Below are 26,430 nucleotides of genomic sequence, written 5' to 3' on the forward strand. Positions count from 1 at the left end.
GCTCTGTACAAAAGATCTAGCCTTTGATTGGATCTAAACACTTAAGATTTATGGTTCTTTATAACATGAGGTACTAAACTCGTGTGTGCATTATATCATAGGTCCTACAGCCTCGTATAAAGGCAAGCTTAAGATTAAGACTCTATGTTTTGCCACTTGTTTTCCACTGGAATCTTCCCCTCATAGAAGGACATTGACGATCCTATGCTTTGTCAATTGAATATGTGTTGTATGGTTCATTTCCTTAAGTGTAGTCTCTCTCTCTCTCTCTCTCTCTCTCACACACACACACACACACACACGTATCAATGTGTTTCACATTGTTCTGTCCACCTTTAGTAATAGCATTATAAGCTTTATGCTTCCACAACTTAGTGATAGTGCCTTGTGATCCAATGACACCAACACTACAATATTGTAGATGCACACTCACAAAGCTACAGCCCCACACACACACACACAGAAACACCACCACCCCAACCAACCGGGAAATAAAATAAATTAAAAAAATCACAATTATTTACAAGAAAATGCATAAAGTGGATGTACACATCAGAGAAATGTTCCCTGATAGTAAGGTGATGGGCACAATCCGCATACTAATTAGACATCCCGGCAGCTGCTCTGGTTGAAAGCTTACCAGCTCATATACAGATAGACAATACAGGATCCTCATCTTTGATCCAAACCATTTGCAGGTCTTTCCAGCTACCTTATGAAAGAAATCTCCAAAACTCTACTCCCTTTTATCCTCCTCGGGGCCATCGTCGAGGACAAACGCATTGCCATTTACCGGCTTTTTTTCCTTCTTCTCAGGCTTCAAGGTACTTTTCTCGGGCTCCACAGTCAGAATCACCTTCAAAGGAACAGCTACCTCCTCATCAAAATCTTCTGCAGTCTCGTCCGAATACTCATATCTGTTTCCAAAACATTCATGCGTGCATTAGCCCACTCACAGTACACTCTCCCAGAAACTCTCTCGACCCTGCAGAATTCCAAAAAAGCTTTATACTCCTGACTTACTTTGCAGAATTCTGAGATGGAGCCCAAAGGGCACAGAGCACACACAGCAATGCAAACGTAAGAATATTCCAAAAAGCACTGATTATCCATGCACTCTGCCATTGTTCACCATAAGGATCTGTGGTCTTGAAATAGAACTGCAAACGTAAAGGAACCCAGTCAGTTGTTCATGGCAGCTTTTTAACAGTCCCATAATATATCATAATATTCAAGAGTTACTGCCATAGGAGCAGGAAAGAAAAAAAAAACACACACACACACAAAGATGACCAGAGAGTACAAGACAAATGAGCACCTCATAGCCAATCCAAGCCACTGCAATCACCACACACACTGACAAGGTATTCGTAAGTTTCCTGTATATCTCCAGCTTCGCCACCCATTTTTTTGCCTGCAATTAAAACCCCCTCATTTTTTATTAGACCCAAAAAAGCATCTTTCACATGAACCAGTAACTCACTTGAAAATCATCAGCACTCTCTCTCTCTCTCTCTCTCTCTCTCCCCCTGTGTGTGTGTGTGTGTGTGTGTGTGTGTGTGTGAGCGCATGTGCATTTGCGTGTGCTCGTGCCCAGCCCAGTCTATAAGAACAAAAAAATGCACTATTCAGATGGCCTTTTGGAACTCCCAATGGCTCCATAGCATTAGCAAACAATATTGAGGTGATCTTTTTAGCAGAAACATGAGATCTTGATTGCATGTCAGATTTTACATGTGGAACAATGTAAACTCGATCTAGCAGATTGCCTTTGGGATTGCCCAAAGGCTCAGCAGGTTTGGCAGATGTTTCTCCACATCTTCACTATGGACTGGGCTCCCCCCCGCATAGTTACTTGGGGCACAGTTGCTTGGGCCACCGAGGCTGAGGCAGCCATGGCATATGAAGAGGATGGTGGACTGGCACTGCAGGTTGCTCATCATCGGATCTCTACAGCTCCAGTCCTGGTTCTCTATTCTGTTCACTCGACTCCAAGCTCCTGCCAGAGATGGGAGATTTGCAGCGGTATTGCTGCATGGCATATTTGGCGAGCTTGCTGTAGAGATGTCATCGAGGGCACTCCCACCCCACAAACAGAGTCCACCCGGAGCATATGGATCCATATCATCCACACCCATGGACACTAGGGGAAGCTTCAAGGTGGCTCTGATCACATGCGGAAGCGCCGCGAGGCCTTCCTACAGACTTGGTGGCCCTTTTCTCATTGATAGTAGCGGTGAGCCCACCTGGCATTATAGACCACCACTATGGTTGTCCCCTCCCCCCACCCTCCCCTTCTCGTCACTTTGATTATCACTCCCTCGATGGAGCTGGGTTTGTACTTAGCCTGCATGACTGTTTTCTTAATAACTAATAGAAGTGTTGCATGCGCGGAAGCCTTGCTATACTGATCCACAGCCCTAAGCTTGCTTAAGAACATTGATGCTAATTATGAATGATGAAGACAAATGAGAGAGAAGAAGAGAGAGTATTTGGTGTCAGGGTTTTCTAGTATTACTATGATACAAAAAGGTAACTTGATGCTTGTACATGATGTAGGCCTATGGTCAGCCCCTTAGGGGTGACCTGGGCCCCCTTCTACATATGCTCTACTGTGGCTATCACTGAATGATGCCTCTCTCTCTCTCTCTCTCTCTCTCTCTCACACACACACACACACACACATGGAAATTGGCGCATTTTTGAAGAGAAGGTGAAAGAAGGCAATTTTCAGCAAAACCAGTCCATACACATGCTTTTTGGCATGATTTCTTGCCTCTACTACCTGTGATACAGCCGGGAAAGGATTATCTCACTGCTGTCCAGCCCTAGGATGTCCATTTCAGCTACTATCTCTTGGATATCTACTTGCTGAAAATACATTTGAGAATTTCTATTGCCGACAATTCGACCTAAAGCTGATTTCTACTTTACAAATTTCAGTAAATTCATTGGTAAGAGCTTCTCCAAGTTCTTTTTAACCTACTCGACATCTATGTGCTTGACCATTAAGGTCTCCTATGTCTCGGCATGGCACATGCATGCTTGTGTATGGAGCATAACTGTCTGTGGCAAGACATTGGGGATTGAGGGGAGAGGTTCTTCATGATAAAAGCTATGGAATTAACTCCGACTTCGACAAATCATGCTTGCAAAGTGTTTTCATTCCATGAACGTCAAAGGACATCCAGCATGCGATGCCCATGAAGCTTGTATTTTGAGGATACCTTGGCAATACAATCATACTACAAGGGGGATCGGCCCTTGGCCCTTTCCGGCCCTGTTGCCAATGTCATTTAAATTTCAGCATTGCTATCTTGTTTAGTTTTGTGCCATTTCTTGTGTGGCAGTTTTAAGTGTGTGGCAAGATGGTGCTCAACTCTGTTCAGGGCAAGTTCACGTGAGGATCTATGAGAGGCTTCAAGATGCCCAAAGCTTATAGCAACCCACTTTTCCCGCAGAACAATGTGCTCAAGGAGGTCGTCCCACAGCCCAACTTTCACAAGAAAGGGGCTGATTTGAGCAAGTTCCAAAAAAAGCTAAATTCTACTAAAAATAGCATGCGCCTTCTTTTAGCCTCTTTACTTGCCTTTTTTTAGGAATTAAAACATTGAAAAAAGTTTTAATTACATGCGCCCAATGTCTTCACAATTGCTGTCTGCACTCGGTGGAGAATCTTTGGCTTTGGTGGCAGTTGCTTTAGTTTTTGGGCTAGTACAAGAGGACTCTTCTCACTTGCCGATTGCATTGGGTGGAGTATCTTGAGTGACTGATGTCATGGAGGCACCACAGAACATGACACCAAATTTGCCTTCATGTTAGAAGAATAAGCCAATTGTTGTGTCTTCACAATGCACACATTTCCTGGAGCTATACTGACAATAGTCAAAGGGTTTTTACTTCGGTGTATCAAAGGAGGTATTACTCGGAGTATGTGCCACAAGGTGATGGTGGTCTTAGACATACAGTGCCAAGCAGTACTTGTGGATACAAATTTGGTGCAGCTCTTCTAGAGAGTATTGTTCTTGGTTATGCTTCCTTCCACTGGAGTGCATCGGAGTTGGTGCAAGTAGGTATTGCAATCCATCCGATCCAATGCGTTACGGAATGGAGTGTGGATAGCAAAGTTTTGTCAAGCCATTCTCTGGAGTGTTCTTCCTGTAGGCTATTGGAGGATACCGAATGGATTGCAATGTTTCTCCATGGACGGTTTGGACAAACGGAAAGTATTGGATCAGGCGAAAATTGGGATCTTGGAACTGTGGATGAGCTTTTCTTGGATGTTTTTTATGAAAGGGCACTCTATATGGACACCGTGCAGTTGCGGACAGCTGCAATGCAATGGGGGAGAATGTGACACACCTCACCTGTGTACACTGTACAGCCCTGTAGACAGGTGCACATGCCTAGGGAGAGCAGGCGCAGCCATCTCGACCAACGCAAGTGCCAAACGGAAGTCAACCATTGGACATCAAGTTGTCAGAATACGCAGCGGAGATGACTAAATCTGGAAACACGAGCAAGTGCAGAAAATAGACAGCAATGGAGAGAGAGGCGTATAACTCTACTATGTATACACAAGAAGATCCCGAATACAATACACAAGTGGCAAGGGCTGTGGGGCCATTTTATATGGCCCCCAAGTGGGGGTCGGCCTGCTCCAAAGGCAGCCGACAGGACCATATACCCCACGACCAGCAGAAAGCATCGATCGGCCAGCTATCCCAAGTCGGCCAGCAACTGAAAAAGGTCCACAACTTGTCCAAGACAGTTGGCCACCTCCAGCATAAACAGATGCAGTCGGCCAGCATGAGAGGTCCACCTGCCACCACAGGACTGCCCCCCAAGCCACATAAAAAATGGAAAAAATATGGGAAAAATACGGGGAGTGAGGAAAAATGAGAACAACACCTACAAGGGCGGGCACACCCACAACAAAGGCCCTAGTGTCTACATAAAGAAAGGAGATGACTTCTAACACCCCCTCTCAGCTCCTGGCTGTGAAACCAACCACAAGGAGCTAGGGTGCCGCCTGAGCAAAGCCTAAGGTAGCGACTTCGTGAAGAGGTCCACCGAACTGTCCTCCGTCGAACAGAACTCTAGCAAGATGTCATCAGCAACGATCCGTTCACGAACAAAGTGCCTCTAGATGACCGTGGGTTCCTCCGGTGGAAGCCCAATCCTGCCATGCAACCTCACCACCTCGCAAGCAGCATCACAAAAAGCAGCCTGATACTCTGCCTCTGTCGACGACAAGGCAAAAGATGACTGCCTCTTACTGCTCCATAAAACTGCTCCTGGGCCTGAAGTAGATCTCCTCGTGTCTAGATCTCCTCCCCAATCTGAGTCACTCCAACCGTGGAGTCAGACTCCATCCATCAATCCCCCTCCTGTGTAAAAGAGTCCATGATCCTTCGCATGCTGCAGAAACCACAAGATACGCAATCCTGCCTCCCAAAGAGTCATCTGCAACCACGAGCTCAACAGCCTCATCAGGAATCTCACGTCCAATCTGGTGTCCATCAACCAAATCAATGAACCATTCTGCTTCCGAGTCAAAGAGGCATCACACTGCTGACAAGGATCAACACCTATTACGGTGGAAAGCCAAATCCTGGAAACCTATTAAAGACCACGCAAGGCCTTCTGAAACCTATCAACCACCCCCTCTGAATCCGGAACCACAAAGCCTGGAGAATCTACCTCCTTCTGCAAGTAATCAACTGCCACCTGCCTGGCTTTCCGAGAGGTCCCCGTGGAAAGAACATCTACATGAGTTTCTTTGTCCCGAATACTACGAGACATCAGAGCATAAGTTACCTGTTCAGTTTCCTCTGACTAACGAACACAAGAACCACTAACATCAGTACTGGAAAGTTCCTGCCAACTGCTGCCATCAGCTGGCAAGCTATACACCATCTGGTCCCGGAAAGCCTGCACCTACAGCGTATCCACACTTAAGTGGCCATTACCAGACTGCCACTCATCACAAACCTGAGGACCTAGGAGAGAGAATGCTGAAAGCTAGTAAACTCCTTTCTCCACTCCGCCTTCGCAAACTACCTGGCCTATTGCCTTGTCCCGGAGAGCAACAAAATGCTCATTAAACTCCACCCGTACGCCAGTCTTGCAAACCCAATGCACTGACAACAGATGAAAACCAAGTGTGGGAACATACAACACCTGGGAGGAATGCTTCTCCCCTTTGCCATCGGGAACTATCTTCAACCTGCCCTCACTGTGAACTGGGATAGTGAATGTATCCCAAGTAAGAATGTGACCAGAATACCTGCAGAGATCCTGTAAATCTGAACGGGAAGGAGTCATGTGCCTGGAAGCACCACTGTCTAGAATCCACTCCCGAGTATCTGTTGCGGAGAATCCTCCAACTTCCTCCCTACCTGAAGAAAATGAAACATCGGTGTCCATCACCTCCAAGTGCACAAAAGCCGAAGTATTCATGATTGCTGCTAAGGAATCTTCACCCTTCTCGGTCTTCCGCTTGAGACACTACCTCCAATAGTGGCCTTTCTCGCCACAATCATTACAGGTCCTCTCTGCCCTTAGTTTCTCGCGGTCAGCGTCGGACTTCTTCTCAGAAGACTTCTCCGATGAAGCCTTCCCTTTACCCGTGTTACGGCCTTTCGATCGTTGGCCAGTTAAGGCCTCCGAACCTCCGCCCTGTGGAGGGTTCGTGAATTGTTCCTCTTGGTCCAAGACCATGGGCACAAGCTCCTCCCACGTGACGGTGCTGAGCCTGCCACTGGTAATCAAAGACGAGTAAAATGCTGAGTACTGAGAGGGCAAGTGCGACAGCAACATTATGGCTATGTCCTCTGACAATATCTCCTTCCCAGCCTAAAGAACTTCCTGCTGAAGAGCCTGCACCTTGTTAATATGCTCCCGCATCGTCGACAACTTTGCAGGGCTCATAACCCGCATCTGTACTTCCAAGGAAATTGTCAAATCTCCACCGGATCTCCTCGTGGAACGCTCCTGGTACGAGACTCGAAACCTGCAAAAAACAAACAACAGGGGGGGTGCAGGCCTGACTCACCTCCCAACCATGACCCACAATCTTGGCTGTCCCCACCGAGCCACAAGCTGAGCTAACTAGGTTGACGTACCGACCAATCTCTACCTCGTGACGTCCCATACCACCACGAAGCTACCCTCGCGGGCCTCGAGATTGCTGTTGGCCTCGGCTACGTAAAGCAGGTGTACGTCTGCACTAGATCCAGGTTCCAGACCATAGAGCTCTCACAAAACATGCGAGACTCTATATGACTAATGACTAACCTTGGCCACCCTTTTATAGGCTCTTGGCCGGTCATCGCCCGTCCATACTTGGGTGCCCGCCCGTTAGTCTATCCCTAACTCAGCTCGCCAATCAGCGTGCCTAGCTCCAAGCTTCCCCAAACCTCGAAGCTAGTCTTGCGTGCGTGTAGCACACGGTAGATACACACTGTGCACATGACATACTCCCCTTCCTCTAAGAGCTCACTCCTGTGCGTAATCTCTCTGAAGAGTAGTCAATGTCTCCCATGTAGCGCCCTCCTCAATACGATCCTTCCACTTGATCTTGTATTCCGTGATAAGCGTATTACGCAATCTTCTTTCACGAAATCCAAGAATCTTTTTAGGTTCGTGTGGAACAAATGTCATGTCCTCGACATCTATGATTTCTTGAGTAACTAACTGGTCTGTTCCACCCAGTACTTCCTTTAAGTCTACTGACATGAAATACAGGATGAACTTTCACATGAGAAGGCAAATCCAATTCATATGCAACTGAACCAATCCTTCGTGTAATATGAAATGGTCCACAGTATCTAGGGGATAATTTCGGAGATCGACCTGTCCGTAAAGTCTCGGAATCTTTCTGAACTCGCAAATACACCATCGTTCCTTCAAAGAACTCTCTGGGTTAACAATGTCTATTAGAATAAAATCTATCTCGGTCTTGAGCACTTCTAATAGATTCCTTCGCACCTTGTAACATTTCTTACATATCTTGCAAAAAATTACGTGCTGCATCATGCTGAAGTCCTGAGAATCCCATTGTAACAGGTGATCTAGGTTGAAAACCATACATAAGCATGAAAGGACTAAAACCTGTACTCGTATGCTTAGTACTGTTTTAAGCAATAGCTGGGCTATCAATCCAGGTAAGTAAAGCTTCTACAAGCAAAAACGTGTGTTAGGTTGAAATACAGTACTGGAAGTTTCGGATCTACGCTCGCTGAAGCTACGCCCCGTCTCCTGCCTGCGCGACCTGCACACCAGCACCCCCCCGCCATTGAGCTTGCTCTTGCCCCCCCCCCCCCCCCCCCCCCCCCCCCCCCCCCCGCGCCTGCTGTTGCTCCTGCGCCCCTTCCCTCGCTGCTCTGCCCGCCAACCTTTTTTCTTCCACCCCTTCGCCTGCTTGCTGCTGCGCCCCCCCTCCCTCTCTGCTGCGCATCCTCCTCGCCCCCTCGCCCCCTCCCTCCTCGCCTTCTTGCGCCCATCTCACCTCTACATCCCCCCCTTCCGCCAGCATTCTCCTCCCCGCCCCTCATTCGCGCAGCTGCCGCCCCCCCCCAGGCTTTTCCTTTTTTTCTCCTTCGCCGTTTTTACCCCCCCCCTCCCTTTTCGTGCTGACTTTCGCCCCCCTGGGGGTTTTGTTTCTTTTTTTCCTCTGGTCTTCCGCCTTTCTGTGTGCAGCCCGTTTCTTGCAGGATTTCCGCTTTCGCCTCGCCTTCGCCTGAGCTTCAGACTCTGATGGAGACTCCTCCCGCCTCGCCTCAGAGGGACTCATCCGCAGCCCCCTCGCCCGCCCCCGAGAACATCCCCATCAGGCTTTCTCTTTCGCCGGAAGAGGAAGCGAGCCTCACCGCAGAGGTGGAACGCCTTCAGACCCATTCCACCATCTGCCGTATAGTCGGCACTCGCCCCAGCAGAGGGGAGATCCGGGATCTTCTCCAGGCCCGCCTGCTTGCAGATGTGGGCAAGATCCTGGACGTACAGCTTCTGGGCCGGGGACATTATCAGATCGAGTTCGAGACCGCCCAGAGTGTGGCCAAGGTCCTTGCCATGAGTCCCCTTGACATCAGGGGTGCTCGGGCTTTCTTCAGACCTTGGCAGCATGGCTTTGATCCAGCAGCGGCTGAGCAGGGAGAGCGCCTTTTTCATGTTACAGTTTGCTTCCTTGGACTCCGCCGGGAGTATCTTCCGCTTCTCTCTCGGCTAGGAGCATTGGTGGGCTCGGTACTCGAGACTGGCCCCATAGCAGCTTCAGTGGTGGCCAGAGCAGCTGGGCTACCCTCCGTCAGAGTTTTGGTGTCTGACATCTCCTCCCTTCCTAAGGTCATTCAGCTACCTAGGATAGGGGGGGGGATGGATTGATCAAAGAGTGGAGTTCTCGGGGCTCCCGAACCAGTGCTTCATATGCAGGCAGGTCGGCCATCTGGCCAAGGCCTGCCCTCGCAGGAGACCTTGACCCTCACCACAGCAGCAGGCCCCTGATGGCCCGCCCACAGATGCGGCACGGCAGGCTGCCTCCGGGACACCTACTCAGGCCACAGAGACCTCGAAGTGGCAGCCTGGACAGGGGCGCCACCGAGGGAGACAGTCACAGCAGCACGCACAGAGACCGCTGCAGCAGCAGCCACAGGCTCAGCCTCACTGGGTTCCCGTGAGGAACAGCTTTGCTCCCCTCCAGGAGGAGCCCCCTGCAGCGACTGAGGACCAGGAGATGCCAGCACCCCCTCCTTCACCCCCCCCCCACCCCCACCCCCATCCCCTCCCATTGCCTCGCTTCCACCTTCGCCTCCTCCCGCCCCCGCTCCGGTCTCGGCAGCGGCTCCCTCTCCGCCCCCCTCGCCCCCCCCTCCTTCCCCCCCACCCGCCTCGCCTTCCCGGGAGACCCTGGCAGTCCCCTGGCGCTCGCCCGCAGTCCGGAGGGCGCTGAGCACCGATCTCGCCCGAGCACCACAGAGGAGACCTGCCATGCCGATCCGGGCTTCACGGATATCATCTATCCGCAGTCGACTGAGTCGCCTCGGTGTTAGACAGCGATCGGAGGCTTTCGGTTACGCCTTCACTCGGCTTTTTGGAGCAGAGGGCCCCCATGAGCCAGCACCCATCCGCGTTCATGTAGTGATACCTCCGGCCCGCGGGGAGGAGGCACTTGATTCAGCAGTGGCCTTCTCGTTCCCTCTCTGTGGCCCTTGCGACCGGGAGTGGACTCTAGAGCTCGCTATTAGCACTTTGAAGACTCAGGCAGTTGAGTTTTCACATCATGTGAGCGACCTGGAGGTGACAGATGTGATAGGCCGGCTCTGGGAGTTGGCTCATTTTTTCTTGGATCCCGGGAGTGTGGATGCCTCAGGGATTCGTCATTTGGTCGTGCGTATAGTGGCAGACTTAGCACGCGACCCTGGATATGTATGTATACACGAGGTTGCTCTGTCAGAGCGGGAGGCAGTCGCCATGGGCCACAGCCACTGGCGCCTGATCCGGGATTCTTGCAGTACACCGGGAGGGCAGATTCGCAGCCGCTCGGATGGGGACTACTCTCCATCCAAGCCGCTTGCGAAGGCCCGCCGCACGGCTGAGACAGCATCTACCTCAGCAGGTCATCCATGAGGATCATCTCATGGAATGTACAGGGCCTGGGCGGAGCACATTTTATACGCTATCGAGGTTGCTTGAGGCCGGAGCTTCAGAGATGCCTGGTTGGTGGCAGCATTGATATTTTGATGATGCGGGAGCACCACTTGGGTGAGAGCAGGATCCGGAGATATGGTTCGGTGATGCCTGGTAGATGGGATACCTTTTGGTCTGCAGGGTTTGGTCCTTTGGGTGGACAGGGAGGAGTTTGCATGGTCATTGCAGATGTATGGCAGCAGGCCATTGTGGATCGAGGGATCATTGTGCCTGGTAGAGCACAGTATGTCATTCTGAGGATGCATGATGAGCTATTGGGCGTGCTCAACGTCTATGCGCCTAATCATGCTAGTGCCAGAGCAGAGTTCTGGACCCAGGTTACGGATGCATTGCCAGAGGCCGCACATTGGTGTGTCGGGGGAGACTTCAACATGCTTGAGGACCCGGCCGATAGGGTGGGAGGCAGTCGTGTTACAGTGCACGGCACGGAGCTTACAGCTTGGGATCGGTTTTGCATGACGCTGAGGATCACTGATGCATGGCAGCATGGGGCTTTCTCCTGTTCTCAGGACAGTCTTAGTTTCTCTCGGTCGGATCGTCGACAGGGAGGGACGAATCTATCACGGATTGATCGCTTTTATGTGGGCGACTGGTTAGGGGAGCGAGGGGGCTCCGTCGGCATTCTCGCTGGCACCTCATTTTCAGATCATGCGCCAGTTATCCTGACATGGGAGGAGAGGACACGGGAGCCCAGCTTGCAGTTGAGGATCCCAGAGAGGGTACTTTACAGATCCCAGTCTCGCTGAGGACATTGAGAGGATCTGGCATGATAGTCAGTGCTCTGACCAGGATGCAGCAGGCCAGTGTGCCCAGGGACTCATCGAGCTTAGCTCTTTTCTGCACGCTGCAGCTTTGACACGGCTGGGAGAGATTCGCGAGAGGGAGCATCGGCTGAGACGCAGCCTTGCCTCGTTACAGCGCCTCCAGGAGCAGCAGCCGGCATGTGAGTGGCTGGCGTCCCAGCTGAGCCAGGCACGCCAGGAGGTTAGAGAGGCAGAGGAGCAGAGACATGAGTTTTACTATCGTCGTCAGGCCTCTCAGTGGACGCAGCTTGGTGATAGAGTGACTGGTGAGTTTTTTGAGATCACTGGACCCCGCCATGCTCGGGCAAGAGTCCGTCAGCTTGGTAGACCGGATGGTTCGGTAGCTACCGAGCCCGGGGAGATCAGAGCCATAGCCACTGCATTTTATAGAGACCTGCTTTCAGCGGAGCCAGCCACTGAGGACAGAGATGCTTGCAGACAGACTGTGTGGGCCCATGTGCAGAGGAGGGTCACAGATCGTATGCGTTCAGTTCTTGGTGCGCCTCTTTCAGAGATTGAGCTTGCCGAGGCCTTGAGGGTCCTGCCGCGACATAGTTGCCCAGGGGAGGACGGACTGACGCCGGCCTTTTTTATGCGCTATTGGGACCTTTTGGGGCCAGGCCTCCGCAGGGGCTTTCAGCATATTTTGGACACTGGGGTGATGCCGCAGAGCTTTTCAAAGGGCTTGATCTATCTTATCCCCAAGGGGGAGGGAGTATCAGATGATATTCGGCATTGGAGGCCTATTACGATCCTCAATACTGTCTACAAGGTCCTAGCAAAGGCCTTGAGTTTGAGGATCCAGCCCTTCCTGGGGGAGCTGATTCATGCTACTCAGACAGGATTTGTCAAGGAGCGCAGTATCCTTGACAACATCTTTACTTTCTGGGAGGCGACGGCCAGAGCTAGATTTCTTGGCGAGGACTTGGTCGTGATGCTTCTCGATTTTGAGAAGGCATACGATAGAGTTGATTGGGGTTTCTTAGAGGGCACTATGCTTCGCCTGAGCTTTGAGCCAGGATGGATCAGAGGGGTGGCGGCTCTGTATTCCACAGCTCACAGCCAGGTGTTGATTGCAGGAGGACGGGGGCCGAGTTTTGAGCTGACCAGATCAGTCCGTCAGGGGTGTCCCCTCGCCCCCTTTCTTTTTCTCTTCTTTGCGGAGGCTATGAGCATGTATTTGACGGCAGAGGAGGTTGGTTTGAGAGGACTTCAGCTCCCAGTCCGGGGGGAGGACTTGCTTGATGCTGAGTTTGCAGACGACACGGGCTTATTTTTGCATGGCCAAGAGGCCAATCTTCTTCGGGCAGAGCAGTCGCTCCAGGTTTTTAGTGCAGCTTCGGGAGCATTGATCAATTGGCGCAAGACAGTGGCCTTTTGGATCAGTAGTGCTCCCACTCCGGCATGGAGCCCGGACCTTGGTTTTAGATGGATTCCTCCAGGCACAGCAGTGCGGTATTTGGGATGCCAGATTGGCCTAGATTTGTCACCTGAGCACCAGATTGCCCCGCTTCTTCTGAGCATTCGGAAGAAGCTCTTGTATTGGAGTACAACTCGACTATCCTTGGCTAGCAGGGTGGTGGTGGCAAATCAGGTGCTGTTAGCGACCATGTGGTACATTACGTCTTGCTGGATCTTCTCGAGCTCTTGCATCAGCCAGGTACAGAGGCTGATCAGGAACTTTCTGTGGTCTGGGCGGGACGGTCAGCCAGCTCGGGCAAAGGTTGCATGGGCAGTTATTACACTTCCGCTGGCTCAGGGAGGTTTGGGCATTATAGATCCAGTCGATCAGGGCAGAGCCTTATTGGGGAAGCTTATTGTTCGGGGGTTGCTTCCAGGCGGTGAGCCTTGGAAAGAGCTCCTCTTGCAGCGGCTGCAGGCTCGGGCGCCCCCAGCAGGGGGCACTTGGGCACCAGAGATTCGCTGGATCTTCATAGAGATGAGGAGGACAGGCCTCAGTAGAGGATGGGAGGACAGATTTGCTTTGAGTATCCTGAGAGCTTGGGAGCTGCTGAGACCATGGCTCTCTCAGCGACCTCCTCCTTGTGTTGAGGAGCGGGCCAGACAGCCGCTCATCTGGAGCCCAGCGGTTCACACAGAGCGGGTCATATGCTGGGTTCTCGGCCTCGTTTAGCCTGGGGGCCTTTAGCGGCAGGCCCAGCTCGTAGTTTTGGAGACTGGCAGGTCTTCTGCAATCTCCCAGAGGAGATCCAAGTGGAGAGGCTGAGTCACTTCAGAGGGGGGTTGATTATGAGAGATGATATTCAGGAGGCACTCACAGAGGAGTGGTTCACGCCTCTCGAGCCAGTGACCCCACGGTGGATGGGAGCCTTTACACAGTTGGAGATCCTGATTGCTGTCAGAGCTTGCACTGAGGATGGCAGTTGCCTCTACTTTGAGATTCAGGATGAGGGCAGACTCCAGCGAGTGGAGGAGTCGTCGCCTTTGGTTGCAGAGTGCACCTTTCAGAGGATTCGGGTAGTGGCCGCCGCTTCTCGAAAGTGGCATATAGACCCCGATCCTGCTGATGTGCTCCCGGATTGGCGCATATGGGCATATGCAGCGCGCCCCTTGGCCCGGCTACAATGGGACCCCGGGGAGTATGAGTGGCACGATCCTTATGCATCCCTTGAGGCCACAGAGATTACCTTTTTCCAGTATACTGTTCGGCTGGGGCGGCATATTTTGACGGCGAGGAGGACGGTCTCTCCAGCGGCAGCGGGGCATTGGCGGCTACAGGGACTCTCACAGGAGTTCCTGGAGGATTTTTGGGCTTGGCTCTGGGCTGGTCGACAGGCCCGCAGGATCTCGACTTTTCAGTGGCTGGTCGCCCACAGGGGCTCAGCAGTTGGCACTTGGCTTGTTTACAGCGGTCTCCCGGCGGCCTGCGTCCGATGCGGCCACCCTATGGAGACACAGAGACACTGCCTTTGGGATTGCCCTCAAGCGCAGCAGATTTGGCTGCGGATGCTGCGTATTCTGGCTCCCCTCTCTCCAGAGGGTATGTTTACGTGGGGTGCCGCTGCTTGGTCGACTTCGTCAGGGCCTGCTATGGGCTATGAGATGGAGCAGGGCAGTCAGGCCATCAGATTTATTAGGGGCCAGCCTCGCCTGGTTCCGGCACCGGATTTCTTGTCCGCCAGCTGGACACAGGAGCGGGATTTACGATGGGAGCTCCTCAGCAGCCTCACCATCTGGTTCACCTGGAGGGCCCGGTGCTTTACGGCCTTTGAGAGGAGATTGGAGCCACCAGCAGAGACTGTACGTGGGATTTGGCAGGAGCTGATCCACACCCTGCGAGGACAGTACGACCGCATCCGGGGAGACTCGGATGAGGCGATCTTGCGGCGCCAGGCCTTTCACACCACTTGGCGTTGTGGCCCCTTCTACACCTTACACACGGGATCCCCCCGTTGGCACTACAGGCCACCTGTTTGGCTCTTCCCCCCCCCTATTGTATGATTTAGCCTCTCAGTCCTCTATACTGATGCTTGTATTTTGTAGCACCTAGGGAGAGTCTCCCGGGCTGCCATGCTGTATTCACTGCTCTGTTTCTCTTATGAGCAGGAGAGATCTTTTGTAGCCCTACGGGCGTTTTTCTATAACTAATGAAAGGATCTTTTCTCGGAAAAAAAAAAGTACTGTTTTAAGCAAATTCTAACATAGGAAGATAATCCTCCCACGAACTCTGTCTTTTGGATACATATGCTCGAATCATATCTTCCAAAATCTAATTCACTCTTTCAGTCTGGCCATTAGATTGAGGATGATCTGAGGAACTCAAATTCAAAGTTGTTTCCAACTTCTCAAAAACAAGTTTCCAAAAATCACTCGTAAACTTAGAGTCCCTATCACTGACTATGTCCTGCGGTAACCCGTATAGTCTTAACAATTACTCAATAAACTGCCGTGCTAACTGCGTAGCTGTAATAGTCTTCCAGATTGGTAAAAATCTAGCCATTTTTGTCAAGCGATCTACCACAACCCAAATAGAATCGTGGCCTTGATGTGTTCTTGGCAATCTGGTAATAAAATCCATGGAAATACTTTCCCATTTATTACCTGGGATTTGCAAAGGATCCAACAACCCAGCCTGTCTAAAGCGTTCAGCTTTATTTGCCTGACAAATTTGACACTTGAGAACATAATCTTCTACATACCCTTTGATCTTTGGCCAATAAAAAGTGTGTTTCACTAACGATAGCGTCCTGTGTACCCCAGGGTGTCCAACAGAAGGGGCGTCATGACACTCCTTAAGAATCTTGGACCTACTGTCCGGGATCTGTGGTACACAAATTTTATCATTACGGAATAGTAAACCATTCTGAATCATTCACTGGCCTCCTGCAGCCTGAATGGTAGGCTGTTCAGTCATTGAGCCTTGGTCAATCAATGAGCTCCCGTCTTGGATCTTCTGCCAAAATGGACCAAAATAACTATCAGTCCTGCAAAGCCCTCTCAATGACTAAAATAAGTCAGTAGAAATCTCGGTGAACGACAAAGTATTCACCTCTCTAATTCGACTAAGCGCATCTGCAACACTATTCATGGACCCTTTCCGATAACGGATCTCAAAATCAAAATCTTGCATTAACTCAGCCCAACAAGCTTTCCTTCCTCTCAAATCATCCGCATCACACACATACTTGATTGACTGATGATCAGTCAATACCACAAACTTGGAGCCATGTAAATAATGTCTCCAAACCTTGAGAGCATGAATCACAGCATAAAGCTCCTTCTCAAGGGTTGGCCAACAAGATTGAGTGTCGTCTAGCTTTTTACTTTCAAAAGCAACCGGTCTACCATCTTGAAATAGGGCAGCCCCGATGGCATAGTCACTTGCATCAGTTTCAAGAACATAAGGCCGACTAGGATCGGGTAATGCTAAGATAGATGCTTCCTTGACTTTATCTTTCAAAAGTCTGAAGGCCATATCCAAATCGTTATTCCAAGTGATACTTACGTCCACGACCTTTCAATAAGTCGGTCATCGATAGTGTGAGCTGAGAGTACTCCCGCACAGATTTCCGAAGAAAAACAACAAAACCGAGAAAAGAACGAAGTTGTTTCACTGTTCGCGGTATAGGCCAGTCCAGAACCTTCTGAACTCGGTCATAGTCAATGCTCAATCCATCTCTAGTGATCTTGTATCCCAAGTAAATGATTTATGTCATAAAGAACTCACATTTACTTAATTTAGCATATAGTCGATTCTGTCTTAAAATAGATAAGACAATCGTGAGGTGTCTAACATGATCCTCAAGAGTACGACTATATATCAAAATATCATCCAAGAACACCACCACAAATTTCCCCAAATGTTCACGAAAAAGATCGTTCATCATTTGCTGGAAAGTGGCTGGAGCATTGGTTAACCCAAAAGGTAATACGAGAAACTCGTAATTGCCATACCTAGTCCGAAAGGCGGTTCTTTTGACATGCCTTTCATGAATACGTATCTGGTGATAGTCAGTACGTAAATCTATCTTTGTGAAATATTTCGCTCCTGCTAACCGGTCAATCAGGTCATCTGATCTAGGGAGAAGATAACTGTCACCAGCCTGGACATTTCCCAGTCTGAAAGGAGTCTGGTGGACTCCAGGATGTTTAAATATTTGGAAAGTACAAGCTTTGGGAATGGGGGATTATCCTAGAATACAAAGGACCACACTCCTAAAATTTAGGAGAGTTGCTATTTTTGGCTCGACTCCGATGGAAATTCTGTTCGCGTCATTACATCTGGTTTAACATGCATTGATGGAATCAACAAGTGTGTAAAAGGCCCTAGTCCCCCAGGCACCCACCGCGAGTTACATTGGTATCAGAGCACAGACTTCCTTGGAAGCGGAGGCTTCCTTCTATCAATAAGGAAGAGAAAAGATCTCAAGTGGGGACCACACTTACTATCATTGCTGTTAAGCATGGCCAACCACTTCATAGCTTATGAAGCAAGAGCATGAGCAGTAGATAGCTTGTTGATCTAAGGATTTATGAATTCACAAAATTTATCTTGGAAGTATGGAGTTGGCTTTATGTGCACACGTTTAGCACTCTTTCCATATGGATATTGTGGATTATATTATCAAGCTTACAGGCAAGCTATATGGAGATATATCTCGGGATATCTTAAGGATATGGTGAGGAGATATTTCTTTTGGCTTCATGATCAACCTAGCAAAGAACAGCTAAGTATACTTTGAGTTTGCAAAGTTGGTGCTTTTGCTATTTACTATGAAGTGTTTTTGATGTTCACTAACCCTTGTATAGCTATGCAAGGAGAAAGGTGTTGTTGTTTGCCTTGAGATGGTTTCAGGGAAACATTGTTTATGGCTCCCTTTATTGGGATGGATTATATCTATGGAGATTTCTTTCTTGGACAAGATTTATATAGATATTGGGCTTCACAAGCAATTTCTATGGACGAATCTGTCCGAGTTTATAGAGAAGAAATCTTTGGATATCTCATGGATATGATGCTTTTATGGATAAAATCCACCTCTACTCCAAGGTGTGTGGTTAGCACAGAGTATGTGGTAAGAGTTATGGTATAGGTATACAGGTCTATGGATTCTTCGACTTCTTTTCTAGGGATTTGGATCCATCCTCAGGTTTATGGATTATGTTTATGACTCCCTTTTACTGGGATAGATTATTCCTTTTGGCTCCCTTTATTTGGGATGCATTGGACTTATGAAACTCATGATTCACATACCCTGTGTAGTGTTCTCTTGTCCTACGTGCTCTCTTGAAGATTGTTTCTACCATGTGAGGGTGGAACAATAGAGAGCAGATGGAAGGGAACATGGGCACTTCAAAGGGTAGTGACAAGCACAACATACCCTGTGTAGTGCCTACGTGCTCTCTTGAAGATTGTTTCTACCATGTGTGGGTGGAACAATAGAGAGCAGATGGAAGGGAACATGGGCACTTGAGAGGGTAGTGTGAGTTGGTGGCCGAAATGCCTACAAACTATTGGTGGCCGAAATGCCTATAAACTATGTGTAGCAGAAATGCTTATGGAACACCAGGTTATCTATGCCTGCGAGTGATTGTTTTATCTTGTTACTTGAGCCCACCTCTCATCCAAGGTGTGTGGTCAGAGTACCAACACGGAGTGCAAGTGGTAAAGTGGACATGACGGGACTTATGTCTATGCCAAGGGTCATGTGGACCGATGTCTTGTTGGCAGGAAACTTATTTTGTCTCGCCCATTTACTTGGGACATGGATTATGATATCTGGACTTATGGGACTGTTTTGTCTCGCCCATTTACTTGGGACATGGATTATGATATCTGGACTTATGGGACTGATTTGTCTCGCCCATTTACTTGGGACATGATTATGATATCTGGACTTATGGGACTGTTTTTGTCTCGCCCATTTATCTTGGGACATGATTTTGATATTGATATTATGGAGACTTATTTAGGCTCGCCCATTTCTTTGGGACATGGATTCTTCAATTATATTGGATTTTTGAGACTGTCTCGTCTCGCCCAATCGATGGGACATGATTATATCTTGCATATATGGCTTGAAGCTTAAAGTTGCGGACAACTTTTAAGAAGCTGGGGAGGATGTCACCATCCTGGACATTTCCCAGTCTGAAAGGGATCTGGTGGACTCTAGGATGTTTAAATATTTGGAAAGTACAAGCTTTGGGAATGGGGGATTATCCTAGAATACAAAGGACCACACTCCTAAAATTTAGGAGAGTTGCTATTTTTGGCTCGACTCCGATGGAAATTCTGTTCGCGTCATTACATCTGGAATTGAGCAGATACCAAGAGTTGGCAAAGTATCTATGACAGAATGTCTACCAGTTGAGATATTTTTAGGAAGGACCCATCTCTTAGATTGGAACATGTGGCAAGAAAGTGGACCAAAGTGAGACAAGTGGCTTGACACTTGTTAGAAAGTGGATCAAAGTGAGACAAGTGGCCTCACACTTGTCACTTCAGCTATTGTGTGGCTCTCCACTTGTCATTGTAGCCTTCTCTTGCCATTTTAGCTCATGGGAGGCCCAAATCTATAAATTGGAGCCCTCTCTCTTCATTAATGGAGGCTCTCTTGCTGCACACTAGCCTCTACCACCGTTACAGGCTGCCCTAATGATGGCTACTCTCTTTCTCTCTCTCTTGAAGGCTGCCCATGAAGAATACCGGCTGTTGGGGACTGTTTTGGAGACTTCCATCGCGAAGAAATACTGAAGGCAAGGATATTTAATCATTTATTATGATTTCTAGCCATTGTACTTGTTGCACCAGCATTTGTACTTGATGTACCTGCTATACCAGCCATCGTACCGGCTGTACCAACCACCGTACTTGCTGTACCAGCCACCGTACTGGATGTACCAACCATTGTACCTGCTGTACTAGTCATTGTACCTATTGTACCAGCATTTGTACTTATTGTACCTGTTGTACCAGCCACTATACCAGCTGTACCAACCACTGTACCTACTGTACCAACCATTGTACTTGCTGTACCAGCCATTGTACCTACTGTACCGGCTGAATGGAGAGTTGTACTTGCTGTACCAGCTCTATTGCATGAAGACCCATGGTTTTTGGAAAAGAATCAGTACCCACACAGAGGTATATGGATTATATTGTTGGCTTTCTACAGCCTATGTTCCGGCTTGGTAGCCTTGTGTTGGGCTGTGTTATGGCATTTGTATAGAGATAATCCGGAATCTCCCGTGGGGAGAGTAAGGCCCTCAAAGCTTGTACATGATATTATTCTCCTTGGGTAATAAAATACTCCAAGGGGGGGGGGCGGCCCATTCCGGCCTCTATGCGGTGTCACACGTGCAAGCTCCATTTTCAGCATTTGTGGATGTTTTGTCCAGCTTTATGTTTTATGCAAAGTGATGATGGATATGTGTTAAGGCTGTGGCCATGTTTAAGTGTTTTAACATGCATTGATGATATCAACAAGTGTGTAAAAGGCCCTAGTCCCCCAGGCACCCGCCGCGAGTTACAATAACGGTTCTTAATTGTCAACTTGTTCAATCTCTTGTAATCTATACACATTCTCCAGGTGTTGTCCTTCTTTCTCCTAAGCAACACAAGTGCACCCCAAAGTGATTTACTTGGACGGATCTGGCCCATCCTCAAATAATCTTCGAGTTGTTTAGCCAACTCATCTTCCTCAGCTTGGCTCATCCTGTAAGGTGGAATTCTGACAGGATGGGCACCACGGATCAAATCAATACGATGATCTATTGCCCATTCAGGTGGTAAACCCGATGGCAGTTCCTTAGGAAATACATCTTGAAACGAATCAAGTATCTTCTATAATTCTTTGCTTTCAAACACACTTAATTCATTTGCCTGAGAGGAAACCTGCTGCTAACTGGATCTTTTTTCCATCATCATATGGATGAAACTGAAAATGGACCTGCCACTTATGTAGCCATGTGTCCACTATCTTCTTGGTACGTTGCTTTTGCTCGCCCCCGAACAGTTCCAGAGTAATATTGGGACCTAAAGCAGAGGCCAAGGTATCCATACCCGAAAGAGTAGAGAGGGTAGTGGTCAAGAGAGAGATGGAGTTCTCCAAAGCTTGCATCTGGGCGGCGATTTGTGCCTGACGTTCCGAAGAAGAAGCTTCGAGAGCTACTTTGAATTCTTGGAAATCAGATTTTGACACATAATCGTCAAAAAGATAGGCATCGGTATCTTCCGTAGCCGGCAAGCCTTCGCGTTCGACAAGGGGCTCCAACTCCGATTCTTGGGTCGACATCGTGAAGAGGGCAAGTGAAGAGAAATTTCGATCTTTGCACAATAAAAGTGCGAGGGAACTGGAGAGAGCTTGAAAACTTGAGAGATGTGTAGCAAGAAGCCCACTTTAGGAGTTTATATAACCTTCCCCAAAAGCAACTTGAGCTTTTGCTTTTGTGTTTTATATATATATATATATATATATATATATATATATATATATATATTCTGTTTTCTTAAAAAAAACACCTTTAAACCTTAGGGGTCTCTAAACTCTTTTTTTTTTCTTAAGTTTAATCTTAAAAAAACAAAAGCACCCAAATCGTCGAATGCTTTCTCTGTTTTTTTTTCCCCCTTGGAATTAGTGCCACCGGCCTGCTGCTTTCGTCACCTGCGCTACTGCCGTCACCAACCGAGCTACAAGCGCTTTCGTGTCTGCCAACGCCGCCTACACTCAGGTATGCGTGGCTACCTGCTACCGTCGCTGACCGTGGTGCTTTCGCTTCTGCCTGCGCCTGGACCAGCCTCGCGTAGGCCTGGCCACAAGCTGGCGTAGGCCGCCCATGGGCGCCTGCTAGCCTGGCCTGGGCGCCTACCTGCGTAGGCCTGGGCGCCTGCCTGCATAGGCCTGGCTGACTGCCTGCGTAGGCCTGGGCGACAACAGCCGGCAGCCCACGACCAGCACGCAACTGCCAACGATCCCATCTGCACATCTCTCGCTCGCTCTCGCTCTCCCTCTCGTGTTCAACCAAAAGCAAACATGCTTTTTTTTCTGTTTTCTCTCACGACTTGTTCATGCGACTGCACAAACACACCCAGCCTTCTTCTTGCAAAGCAAATCAACCCTACTAGACCACCTTCTCCATCACGGGTTCTTTGATGAAAAAGCACATACTATCTGAAAAAAAACAGCAGCATGCATAACAAAATACCTTTCTTCGACCTCATCTTCTCTACCTACCGACTTGCTCGTTCACGGGGCATGCTCTGATACCACTGTCAAATCCCCACCGGATCTCCTCGTGGACTGCTCCTGGTACGAGACTCAAAACCTGCAAACAAACAAACAACAGGGGAGGGTGTAGGCCTGACTCACCTCCCAACCATGACAGCCGTGGGCAAGCCCACAGTCTTGGCTGTCCCCACCGAGCCACGAACTGAGCTAACTAGGTTGATGTACCGACCAATCTCTACCTCGTGACGTCCCATACCACCACGAAGCTACCCTCGCGGGCCTCGAGATTGCTGCCGGCCTCAGCTACGTAAAGCAGGTGCACGTCTGCACTAGATCCAGGCTCCAGACCATAGAGCTCTCACAAAACATGCGAGACTCTATATGACTAATGACTAACCTTGGCCACCCTTTTATAGGCTCTTGGCCGGTCATCGGACGTCCACACTTGGATGCCCGCCCGTCCATACTTGGGTGCTCGCCCGTTAGTCTATCCCTAACTCAGCTCGCCAATCAGCCTGCCTAGCTCCAAGCTTCCCCAAACCTCGAAGCTAGTCTTGCGTGCGTATAGTAGCACACGGTAGATACACACTGTGCACATGACAGAAATCCTCTTCATGGGTGATACCCTATTGTAAAGAGAAGCCAAATGCTGCCATATACCTATGGCCAGCGTCATATGCTTTACATGATTTATTACTTGCGGTGTGCAGTTAAGGAAGATAAATGAACGGACCCTAGCGTTGACATGTTCCCACACTTGTGCCTGTGCCTCCCGGTCCTTTCGGGTTGACGGTAACTCCCCTTCCTCTACTTCCGGCCATGGAACCCCACCAACGATGAAATCAGCAAGGTCGTAAGACTCCAGAACAGATTCCATCATAACCTTCCATATGCCGTAGTTGTTTCAGTCCAACTGACGGTCCACCAGGAACGTGGGGAGTGTAGGGATCTTCACATGCCTCTTGGCCATCTCTAACAAATCTGCCATTGTGGGGATGTAATCTGAAAAAGGGTCGGTGGGTGGGAACAAAAAAGAACTTACACCTGTAAGTGGCTATCTAGCAAATCCGCCCGCCGTTCTCTAGCTTCTCCTCTTCCCAAACAGTCCCGAACAGTCCACCAATCAGCAACACAACAATCCCCCTCTTGCTCACACAAATCCCAAGAACTATCAAGAGCCTAGGGCTCTGATACCATGTCAGAATACGCAGCGGAGATGATGACTAAATCTGGAAACACAAAAGCAAGTGCAGAAAATAGACAGCAATGGAGAGAGAGGGGTATAACTCTACTATGTATACACAAGAAGATCCCGAATACAATACACAAGTGGCAAGGGCTGTGGGGCCATTTTATATGGCCCCCAAGTGGGGGTCGGCCTGCTCCAAAGGCAGCCAACAGGACTATATACCCCACGACCAGCAGAAAGCATCAGTCGGCCAGCTATCCCAAGTCGGCCAGCAAACTGAAAAGGGTCCACGACCTGTCCAAGACAGTCGGCCACCTCCAACATAAACAAATGCAGTCGGCCAGCATCAGAGGTCCACCTGCCACCACAGGACTGCCCCCCCAAGCCACAGGAAAAATGGGAAAAATATGGGAAAAATACGGGGAGTGAGGAAAAATGAGAACAACACCTACAAGGGCGGGCACACCCACAACAAAGGCCTTGGTGTCTACATAAAGACAGGAGATGACTTCTAACACAAGTTTGCTGGGAGTAATTAGGTCGTGGAAAACATGTGGACCAGCCAGGCAGCAGATGGGCAAGGTGGGCAACCCACACATGTGAAAACGTAGCATCTTCTACTGGTCATGGGCATTAATAACAGGCCGACCAGTATTGGTGTGCATATATATACATGCATGGAAATTCATCAAAATCATCTGCAATTTCTCAGCGCTGGTCTTCTACAGAGCGCTTCTCTACATGCATGGGCTGGCCAAAGAGATCTTCAATAGGCGTCGCCTGCGAATTGGCATTTTCATTCTCAGCCACCTCTTAACCTGTCATACTTCTTTCTTGTACATAATACAGAACAATAGTTTTAGAACTCGTGTGTGATGTATTTTGAATCTGCTGCTCTCTTCTCTATCTCTACTCTCAAACACTAGCTCATAGGCACAAGTGTTCTACAGGCAACCTATCCAGGTGTCTTGTGTGTGTGTGTGTGTGTGTGTGTGTGTGTGTGTGCGCGTGCTTTGCAGGAGATGTTTCAGAGATCAAGGGGCTATTTCAACTACTAGACTAGATGTGGCACGCTACTTTGACTAGGGCTACTGGATGCTTTGTAACCAGTCATCATTAGGCTTAGCCCAAGGCTTCTTTCTAATGCAATTTGCAGTCTGATGAAGACTGCAAGGATGCTAGGAAAGAGTGAAAGGGCATGCCAGTAGGACAGAGAAGCAAAAGGCTCATGGAGTTCATTGCATGATCAGTAGCAAACGTTGGAAATTCGAAACCATGCAGAAACATGCGCAAGCCCACACACTTGCAACACACCCAAGGAGATTTGTACCAAGCACACATGGGGAAAAAAAGGACATGAACCATAGTCACAAGGGACGGGGGACGGTAATGGGGGACGGTAACGGGGGACGGGGATGGGAACGCGACGGGGGACCGCGATATGTAGGGAACGGGGACGGGGGTAAGAACAGCACTTAAAAATTACTTTGTTAGTACCACCCACTCGCCTATACGGGCAAAGCTTGCATGTCCATGGCTGTGCACCACCTCCATGAGGGGATGGGGTGTGATTGACCTCATCCCACCACGTCCATCCCGTCGTCCTTCTACGGGTAGTACCACGAGGAGGATGCCATGGATGATGGATGCCTCCTTGTCACTTGATAGCTTGAGAGAGAGAGAGAGAGTGTGAGTGAGGCTTGAGCCTTGAAAGTTGAGGGAGAACTTGAGAAGTTGAGCGTGAGGGTGGGTGGGGGTGTGTGTGCGTGTGTGTGTGAAGCTTGAGAGAGAGTGTGTCTTGAGAGGCTACAGCTTGCTTGTGTGAGAGCTTGAAACTTGAGACCTTGGCCCTTGAGGCTTGCCGCTTGAGGGAGAGAGTGTGTGTGTGAAGCTAAAGCTTGAAGTGTGAGAGGGAGTGTGTGTGTGTGTGTGTGTGTGTCTTCTTATAGGGAGGGAGGCAAGAGAGAGGCCAAGGCCCAAAGCCTCAAAGGCTCAAGGCCTATGGGCCAAGGCTAAAGGCCCATGAAAAGCCCCTCCTAAACGGCCAAAAAAAAAGGTCACATTTGGCCAAAAGAAAAGGTCAAAAATGTGACCATTGCCCAAACAATAACCTGCGGCGTTCCCATGCAGCCGCCCCTCACAACCGTCCCCTCCTGGATCTATCCCCGGAACGCCGTCCCTTGTGAGGGACGCCCAGCTGGGGACGTCCGTCTGTCCCCGTCCCACAGTGTTCCCGGGACGGCGTCCCCCCATTTCAAGGGTCCGTCCCCTCCGTCCCCTGTGACTATGGCATGAACAGTTTTTCAGCTGAGGAGATACTTAATTATATACCAAACAACTTCAAGTCCATATAGAGAACTTCAAGTCCATATAGAGATTGAGGAGAAAGACACAATCAGGAGCAATTATCCTGTGTAGGTTGATGTGAGTGGTCAGCCCTGCCACTTCCCTTCGTCCTCTTACCATCTACAGAAGTAGAGGCTCATACATGGCAGAAGTTTTGCTTGTTGGGCTGAAAAGCTTGCTAATGAAAAGGCAGCACTCACTAACTATGTGCTCTAAGACGCTGAAATGGTCATGGGAAGACGCACCAATTCGGATATGTGACCTATTCAATCCTGCAATGGTGGAAGGCTCTCCCCAAGATTTGCAAGACAACAAGGTAAAACTCAGTTTAGGAAGAGGTGACAAAACTCTACAAATGAATTACAGGACCAAAATGGTGGACTTACCCGCGGCCCGCCTGCTCAAAAGAAAAGATCCTTCATTAGTCAAAAGAAAACATCCACGTATGCAAACTGCCCACCACTCTCGGAGGGAAGCTACATCAAGGGAGGGGGAGGAAAAAGCCACACTTGGGACTTACACTGCGAAACAAGTCCATCACTCACCCCCTCCTCCACCAGCCAACCGACCGGCGCAAGCTCCAAGTGCACAAGAAGGCTATGCGAGTACGCTGCTGCATTCAAGGCGCCCCCATCACCCATGAACTGTATGTCCAAATGAAGCGGATAGTCTCTGCCAGTGGGGTGACAGATCCATC

The 26,430-nt window shown here is 49.3% G+C and overlaps 1 protein-coding gene across 1 annotated transcript in view; it reads right to left on the reverse strand.

Annotated features, from left to right (window-relative positions):
- Window positions 1–470: 470 nt before the first annotated feature.
- Window positions 471–26,430, reverse strand: part of LOC147624409 (uncharacterized) — a 30,399-nt gene continuing 4,439 nt past the window's right edge. Inside the window, exons 3-5 of the mRNA XM_086819394.1 lie at window positions 1,319–1,414; window positions 1,024–1,160; window positions 471–917 (exon numbers count right to left, since the gene is read on the reverse strand). Coding sequence (XP_086675520.1) covers window positions 737–917; window positions 1,024–1,160; window positions 1,319–1,414 — 414 coding nt within the window. The 3' untranslated portion in view covers window positions 471–736. The remainder of the gene's footprint in view (window positions 918–1,023; window positions 1,161–1,318; window positions 1,415–26,430) is intronic.

The sequence above is a fragment of the Cibotium barometz genome, chromosome 25 (genome assembly GCF_041138505.1).
Source record: "Cibotium barometz isolate CiBa-2024 chromosome 25, ASM4113850v1, whole genome shotgun sequence".
Lineage (NCBI taxonomy): Eukaryota > Viridiplantae > Streptophyta > Polypodiopsida > Cyatheales > Cibotiaceae > Cibotium > Cibotium barometz.